General features: G+C 51.0%; 1 protein-coding gene across 1 annotated transcript in view; it reads left to right on the top strand.

Annotated features, from left to right (window-relative positions):
• The window catches only part of Patl1 (PAT1 homolog 1, processing body mRNA decay factor), a 41,489-nt gene that overhangs the window by 11,374 nt on the left and 21,385 nt on the right, over positions 1–8,730 (top strand). Inside the window, exons 3-9 of the mRNA XM_023707224.1 lie at positions 4,571–4,788; positions 5,092–5,172; positions 5,700–5,894; positions 6,810–6,911; positions 7,449–7,535; positions 7,726–7,943; positions 8,289–8,292. Coding sequence (XP_023562992.1) covers positions 4,571–4,788; positions 5,092–5,172; positions 5,700–5,894; positions 6,810–6,911; positions 7,449–7,535; positions 7,726–7,943; positions 8,289–8,292 — 905 coding nt within the window. The remainder of the gene's footprint in view (positions 1–4,570; positions 4,789–5,091; positions 5,173–5,699; positions 5,895–6,809; positions 6,912–7,448; positions 7,536–7,725; positions 7,944–8,288; positions 8,293–8,730) is intronic.

Raw genomic sequence — 8,730 nt, 5'->3', positions numbered from 1 at the left:
ACATTTATTTATTGTGTGTGTGTGTGTGTGGCCAGCTCAGCCCACCAGGAGGCGGGGCTGGCTGGCATGTGGTGCTGGAGGACCGAACCGCGGTCCCTGTACTTTGCCAAGCTTGTTTCAAGTAGGTGCTTTAGACCACTGAGCCATCTCTCCAGCCCAGGAGGGATGTTTTTAATGTTTAAATATTCAGCGCACTTTCAGTCACTCCAAATATGGTAATCTCACATTGTACCCGGGGGCAGAAGTGATTAAGAAGGCCTCTTAGCAGGCGCTGTAGTGCCTCCTGTAAGCCCAAGTACACATGAGGCCAACCTGAGCGACTTAGCGGGATCCCGTCTCACATGTGGAAAGGGGACTAAGCTCCAGGCGAAGGCCCCAGGTTCAGCACCGCAGAGGCTTAGGAGTAGCACAGGGCCAGCTCAGCGGCATCGCCCGCCTCGAGCCTGTGAGGCCGGACCTCACTCCCCGCCTCCTGCGCAGGGAGGGGGGCCTGGGGTCAGCAGAGTTAACCATGGAGGGAAGATTGCCAAAGGCGAACCCATTCCCTTGAGAATTTGTAAGTAAAACTTAGTTCCTTACATTGTCTCACTATAAATCTTCAGAACTTGCCAGGTCGGCCTCTGACCTGTTGGGCACAGCCTGCAGGCACACGCCATGGGAGGTTAGGCCAGGAGGTGGAGCTCCAGGCTTTGGCCTGTGCAGTGGTTTGGCCCTTTCTGACTCACGGGTGAGCATCTGGAGTACCTGATAGTACAGCTGATTTTTTTTTTTTTTTTAAAGTGAACACAGCAAGATTTTATTGTCTTCACAATAAAACAAAACATGAAAAGTTAAAACCGGACCATGTGGCCCTTTCTTACCTCCTGCCAGTCCCAGATGATTGCATCTCTCAATAGCCAGCATCTCCTAGATCTGCAGGTGGGCTCCCCACACTCAGGCCTCAGGACACTCGTCTGTGTAGTTTTGGCCTTCTTCAGGAACATCGCCTGAGTCTGTCCACCACGGCCACTCTGCTTCCTGTCCTAACGTCGCCTTCCCCGGGCACACAGGGAATCCTTGCCTGTCTTGTACTGTGTCACTTAGTGGTGCTGGTGCTTGCCACGCTTCTTACAGGTTTTGAGAACGCTCCCCATGCATGCAGGTACGCTACCAACGAGGAAAGCCAGGTGACATTTTAGGTCACTGATGTCTAATGGCCTAAAGTTACCTTCCTTGAGAAACTGGTCGTTGTCTTCCAAACACAAGAAACATTTGGGGGGCTGGGGAGATAGCTCAGTAGAATAAGCAGCTGCCTGCCATGTGGGGCTAGCACTCAGGATTAGGTGCTGTTGTCGCCCCGGCACAGCCGGTGAGGAGCAGTGCGACCAGGAGGTAAAGCAGCTGTGCTTGGAGTGAACTCTCCCTCGTGCTCAGCCAGGACGTCTCCCACTCCGCTGGAAAAGAAAGCCTTAAAATCCAGTCCTCTCTCCTTGCGTTTTATTGAAGCATATCCCAAATACGGGCTTTCAGGGGCATTAAGAGTAGAAGCTGAGCTTGCCTAGCAAGCACAGGCGCCCAAGTTCAATCTCCAGTTCCACCAAAAAAAAAGCATAAGCTGAGAAAGCAAATCCAAAGGCCACATCAAGGTGTAGATGATTTAGGAGGAGGACTGCAGACGGGCCTTTCTCTGCGTTTCTGTTCCTCTGTGGCCTTGTGTCCCTTTCCCCAGCCATTACTTGAGGTCAAAGGCAAATGTAAGTGGCTGCAAGATCGTTTGAAGAAGAGCAGCCTGTCTCCAAAAAACCCTGTTTCTCCTGTGTCTTCGTGCTGCTGCCGGAGCCCAGCCTTGTTTTCCAAGGTCGGCTCCAAGTCACCCAGTTGCCCAGGCTAGGCTCACACTCATGGTCCTCCTCCCTCAGCCTCAGAAGTGCTAGCATTACCCACGCACACCACCACACTTGCTTTTCAGAATGTTGCTTTTAAGAACAAACAGGGCAGGGGAGATAACTCAGCAGTGTAAATGCCTGCCTGGCAAACACGAAGTCCTGAGTTTCATCCCTGGTACCAGAAAACCCGAACGAACAAGGCACGGTGGTGCGTATCTAAATCCCAGTGCTGAGGAGGAAAAAAAGTAAAATTGCAAAACACTATCCTTTCTTGGCTTACCAACAGTGACACAGATATTAATGTCTTGATTGTTAATTACACTGTTCCTGAAGAACATTACAGATGGCCAGGCACTTAAATTAACTGATTTTCATGGAAAGCAGGTTTTTTTCCCTTTTAAACACATCAGAGTGTTTATCAAAGGCCATCATAAGAAAGTGGCTGTCTTAAGTTCTTTTCTGGAAAGTGACATGTCGGAATGGCACCAGATGCGCGCTTGGCTAAGAGGAAACTGTTGGGCAGGGAAGCGTATCCCACGTGACTGAGAGAAGAGCAGTGTGTTGGTGGCTCAAGTAGGGATCACAGAGCTGTGTACTGGTGCTTCAAGGAGGGATTGCTCTACAGCCCGTGCCAGACTATCCAGGGTGACACAACAGTCCCTCACTACAGCTGGTGTATCCGCCTCCCCTTCAGTGGCTAGGGTGTGCAGGTCAAGTCTTGTGACCAAACCTTGAATTTGGGAGTTGCACTTCCCTTATTTTTGATCACTAGGGTTACATGACACATTATTATAGGGTAAAGGTACCAAATTTTAAACGTTTACAGTCTGTCCCTGAGAAGGAGCCAATCTTACACATTGGCTTAGAATTCTAAAGTACATATAACACTCAGTTTAGCTGTTGGAAAGAAAAGTTGCCGATCATCCAAGTGGTTTTCCAGTGAGAAATAAATTACATTGGATTTTCAATAGAATAGAATCATAGATAGCTATTTATTTTTATTTTTTGGTGGTACCAGGGATCAGACTCAGGACCTTAGGCTTGCTTGGCAAGCACTTATTCCACTGAGCTCTCTCCCCAGTCCCTCATAAATAGCTATTAAAATGAAATAATGTTTTTCTATCTTTTGTATTTGGTGCAGGGACTACAGATCAGACTTGTAGTGACTCTTCTATTGTCAGCTTCCTACGCACTGTAATTACAGGCGTGCGCCACCACGTGCAGTCTCAGCAGGGCTAGCAGGCAGGCTGGGATTAAACCTCTGAACCCTGCGTCTGCCTAAGCAGGTACTTTAATCCGCTGAGCTATCTGGCCAGCCTAAGAGTGAAATAATAATGTTTTGTCTGTGTGCATATATGAAAAGTTGTTGGAGATACATTCTTTAAATAAAATGAAACAAGCTGTACGTGTGTTTTGAGACAGGGTCTTGCTCCGCAGCCCAGGCTGGTGTTGAATTCACAGGCTTCTCCTGCCGCAGCCTCCAAAGTACCCAGCATGATTTGCATTTTTAGGAGCATAACTGTGGGATTATGAGGCACTTTTGCATTTTAAGATATGTGTTCTCGTGGTGTGGACCTGACCACATCAGCTTCATGGGCCGTGCGTTGCAACCAGAGGGGCACAGGAGTCCCTGAGCAGGGCGGGCCCCTCCTCCTCCCGCCTTGGACCGCCTCTGTCCACGCTCTCCTCTCTCGCTCGCCCCGGCCCCAGCCCCAGCCCCTAGCCCTGGCCGCGCTCTGTGCTCTGCCCCGCAGCCTTCTGCTGGCTGTTGTGCAGCTCCTTGCTTATGCTAGAGACAGCTCAGGGTCCTCTTCCCAGCACGCCTCCCTCTGTGAGTCAGAACTTTTCAGTTTCCCTCTTCCTCTCTGTGCTGCTACCACTTTCATCTTCTAGGGAGTTGCTAAGTATTCAGAATTTTTATTCTCCGTGAAGTGTCTCTTCCAGCTTGAGTGAAGCTTGAATGAGAGTCCCTTTTCCACATAAGCTCCAGAACAGTGCTTTCCATGTAACAGATGCACAGGGAGTAGGAACTGAATGAGACAAACAGATGAAAAGGCTTGTGCAGTTGGCAGTTAGAATTTAAAAGACGGTTGTACGCCAGTAGTATGGTGTTTATTTTTCTCTGAATTTATTGCCTGAAAGGTCATAAAATTGCAGAGGGCCGGCCAAATAGCTTAGCAGATTAAAGTGCCTGCTTAGGCAAAGTGGAGCAGCTGGGGTTTGATCCCTGGTGTGCTGTGCCGACCCCACCCTCCAGGGCTCACTGAGAGGGCGACTGAGACTGGGAGTGGTGGCGCATGCCTGTAATCCCACCTCTTTGGGAGGCTGAACACAGGCAGATCACTAGGAGTCCGATCTACATAGCGAGACCCTGTATACCTTTTACACTCTTACTAAAAATACAGAAGAAAAAAAGTCATAAAATCTCAAAACCAGCTGGTAGTGGTGTATGCGTATGTCGGATGTCGGCTCCTGCTGTGCCAGGGGCACCTCTGATGGCGTCCAGGTGTATTTTTCACTCTTGTTGGTGAAAGGCCCACTCCGTGGTCTGTCTGTTTGAAGTCACCGTATACACGTCTAAGCAGAACTGGAACTTTGCACGCAGGCTCTGGATTTGGATCATCCATTTGGTTTACGGAAGCACTTCGTAAGCCTCTTGGCTCGGTGTGTGCTGTGTCCCTGACGTGGGCTGCGCTGTCTTCCAGATGAGGACTGGCAGGAAGCGCATGAACGTCTGGCTGAGCTGGAAGAGAAACTGCCGGCGGCCACCAGTGAGCCGGCGGGCAACGGGGAGAGGGATGAGATGGACCTGCTCGGGGACCACGAGGAGAACCTGGCCGAAAGGCTCAGCAAGATGGTGATCGAGGGCGAGCTGGAAGACCCAGCCATCATGAGGGCCGTGCAGACCAGGCCGGTTTTGCAAGTAAGTTGCCCTGACTTGAGAGCTGTAGTAGACTAATGAAACTGTGAGGCTCTTACTAAGCTTTAGCGGACTCTTCAGCTGTTCAGCTTTGCCTTTACGAATTACATACATGTGCCGCAGAAAACTGATCGTACAGTTTCTGATAATCGCAATCCTGGAAAGTAAAGTTGGAAAATCACGTGCGGTGATTTCTTACCCTCGAGGGCTGAGGTTCTCTTGGACCTCTGGTCCCCAACGGCAGATGAGCCGTTCCGAGAGCTGCACAGTTCCAGATGTTGTGCGCATGTTTTCTATTTTTGGTAGCCACAACCAGGAAGTCTGAATTCTAGCATCTGGGATGGATCCGAAGTTCTGAGGCGAATCCGAGGTCCACTGCTTGCTCAGGTATTGGCGTGTTCTCTTTCTTCTGATAGAAACTCCTGATGACGTTAGGTCAGTGCCTGTCACTCTGTCCCTGTGTGGGAGCGCATAGGGTGAAGCCACTGGTAGTGCTGTCTGCCTCTGCCCGCTGCTCTTCCTGGAGCCCCTGGGCAGCAGCTGAGAGAGAGATGCCAGCGCTTCTCTCTGAGGTGTGTGTTTGAATTGCTTTGGTTGTGGCAGAGCTGTGGGGCAGGGAAGAGGTGTTCGCCAGGGCCTGGCTGCAGCACAGGCTGTTGGCTGTAGCCAGACTACAAAGGCTTTCTGGCGCATTAGACTGCTCTGTATCTTTATTATGGCAGCAGGTCCATTCTGTTTATTCAGCACAGAATACTTAGAAGAACTGAGTAAGAATTACCAAAAAGAGTGAGCTTTTCTGTACATAAATTTAAGAAGAAATGTTAAATAATTACTATATTTTTGGCATGTGCGGAGATTATTAATAAAGCATTTCAAGTAGTTTCTCACTTAGCTTGTAACAATTTCCTCATTAGGAGACGCCCACGGTGTCTGTACTAGAGTATGCCTTGCCTCAGAGGCCCCAGCAGGGCCCAGAAGACGAGCGGGATCTCTCTGAGCGTGCACTGCCGCGGCGGTCAACGTCACCTGTCATCGGGAGTCCCCCTGTGCGAGCCGTCCCCATAGGCACCCCACCTAAGCAGGTGGCTGTGCCCAGCTTTAACCAGCAGGTACCTCTCCTTAACAGGCACCCAGCCCAGGCCAGGGAACCTGGGCAGAGTTACCTGGGAGATGGGTGGTGCAGAGGAGGGTGGAAGGCTTGGGTAGGTGTTGGATTAGGAAGAAGAGTAGCCATTAGAAGAGAAATCAGTACAAAGAGAGACACAGTCCCTAGCACCCTTCGCTGCTGCTGCTGCTGCCGCCGCCGCCGCCGCCGCCACCACCACCACCACCACCACCTTTTCACTGGGGAAGAGAAGGGTCATTCCTTAAATTCAGTGCAGATGCCCTTTTTGAGCTGTTTTTCTAGCTGCCCTATACACTGGCAGAGAGAGAGGTGAAAGCTGGGGGGAATGGGAACACTCAGCATTGTCCACGTCCCTTTTTACCCTTAAGATATCCCTGCTTTCCCTAGAGCCTGTGCAGTCCTGTTCCATAGACTTCCCTCCACCTGAACCAGCAGCTGAAAAGGAAGGCCAATTTGGAAGGTATGGGGGGAGGGCGGTGTCGGTACGGCCCAGTCAGGCCCTGTCCCATGACACAGTGGAGGCGCAGTGTAGCGTGGCATTGCTGAGCACTGGCCAGATCCCAGAGGCCGCCAAATAGGACTTGGTTACTCCTCCAGCTTTCTTACCATTCCTTCTCCCTCGCCACTGCCAAAATAGATCTTCTTGGAGAGAAATTGCAGGTCAACATTTGCTGGCACCCCCCTTAGATGGCATGGAAGGGTGGGGCCGGCTCTTGGCTTGACCTGTGTGTGAGGAAGCAACCGGGCGCTCTGAGTTTGAGCTGTTAGCCGTAGCAGTTGCTTAGAAGTAGGGCTTTGCGCTGAGTTCTGTGTCTCTGCCAGGACTGGAGGGGAGGCGTCCAGGTGGGAAAAAAGCTGATTTCATTGAGTGTAGTTGTACCTATGTTTGTCCTGATAGATTCTGTGTCCGAAGCCCGTCCACGTCCGGCCCCCAATGCCACCGCGTTATCCTGCTCCCTATGGCGAGAGGATGTCTCCAAACCAGCTCTGCAGTGTCCCGGTATGTAGCCTCACAGCCTGACCCAGCCGGGCGCTGCCTGTGTCCTGGGCCTTGCCTGGTGGACCACTGTTAGGGCAAGCAGTGCTGACGTCTCCTGAGTGGCGTGTGTCCTTTAGAAACAATTTTTATATTTCAGTTTCTGTCCCCAGCTCAGATTACGTAACTCGCTTGTGTCCTCTTTTTCTTTACAATAAAGCTCACTCTCATCAGCTTGTTCCCTGCTACTTCAGTTCCTCAGTCTTTTGCTTGCTTTTTCATGTTTTGTGGCCATGATTTCTAGCATTCTGGAATTTATAGCAGTACTTTTGTTGGTTTTTGTGGAACCGGGGATTGAACTCAGGCCCTTGCACTTGCCAGGCAAGTGCTTATTCTACTGAGCCATCTCCCCGGCCCCAGCAGTACTTTTATGTGTTCCGCAAAAAGCTCTGCAGTTGGAGAGTTTCCACATGAAAGTTTATATTCCATTTCTCCTGAGAGCCCTCATAGAGTTACCTGTTTTCATAATATGGATGTACTTTTCCCTTTTTCTTATTGTAGAACTCTCCCCTCCTGGGCCCCCCTTTTCCCAGTGCTGCGCCTGTTCTCAGCCCCCTGCAGAGAGCGCAGCTCCTTGGCGGAGCTCAGGTAAGCCTGTGCTAGGCACTGCCAGGGACCACCTTGCCTGCTGTCCTGAGCGGCGGAGGCGCTGGCCCCTTCTTGCCCTCCATCACTATTACTCTTACTGTGGAGTTATTAATGGAAACAGTCTTGGCCTCACCATGGTTAAGCGGGGCACATGTGGGCGAATCGGAGCTGAGCTCTCGTCCTCTCGTAGCTACAGCCTGGACGGATGTCGCCCAGCCAGTTTGCACGGGTTCCTGGATTCGTCGGGAGCCCACTTGCTGCCATGAATCCCAAGCTGCTGCAGGGGCGAGTTGGGCAGATGCTTCCCCCAGCTCCAGGCTTCCGTGCCTTCTTCGGTGCCCCGCCCCCCGCCACGCCACCTCCACAGCCTCACCCTGCCGCCTCAGGCCCTCATCTGCAAACCCTAAGGTACAGAAACCAATCATGCCCGCCTCTCTGTTGGTGACATTTAGGTTCCGGTGAAAAAGCCTCTGAATCTTTGCTGAGCGAAACATTTGGAGATGCTCTTGGGTCTTGCACTTGGCAGCCAGGAGCATGTCTGCAAGCCTGCCTGAGGGCTTGCTTATATTTCCCTTAAGGGTCATGCTTCTCTGTACCTTTGTATCAGCTAATTAACTGTTGCTGCTTTTCAAGTTATTTTTGTATCTCCCTTAACATTCGCCTGACAGATACCCAAGGAACTGACAGCTATGCTTAGAATTTAGTTAATTCTGTGCTAGCCCACTTCCATTCTGATACCCTTTGGTTTTATAGCAAGGTGCTCATGATCCTGCTTTGGTGGTGTTGTGATTTGTTCTATATAATTCTCAAGAGAAACAATAAATAGAAGCACATAAATACAGTTTATTTTGAGCAGTTGCGTAGCAGGTGTGATTATAGAACTGAGCAGTCATAGACCCATAGGGCAGGCAGCAGGCCTGAAAGGACATAGATCCATAGGGCAGGAAGCAGGCCTGAGCGGTCATAGATCCATAGGGCAGGAAGCAGCCTGAGAAGTCATGGATCCATAGGGCAGGCAGCAGGCCTGAGAGGTCATGGATCCATCAGGCAGGCAGCAGGCCTGAGAGGTCATGGATCCATAGGCAGGCAGCAGCCCTGAGAGGTCATGGATCCATAGGGCAGGCAGCAGGCCTGAGAGATCATGGATCCATAGCGCACGTAGCAGGCCTGAGGTCATGAATCCATAGGGCAGGCA

The sequence above is a fragment of the Octodon degus genome, unplaced genomic scaffold (genome assembly GCF_000260255.1).
Source record: "Octodon degus isolate 3935 unplaced genomic scaffold, OctDeg1.0 scaffold00283, whole genome shotgun sequence".
In the NCBI taxonomy this organism is placed as follows: domain Eukaryota; kingdom Metazoa; phylum Chordata; class Mammalia; order Rodentia; family Octodontidae; genus Octodon; species Octodon degus.
Note: the sequence above shows the minus strand (reverse complement) of the source record. Positions and strands in the feature narration are given on the sequence as shown.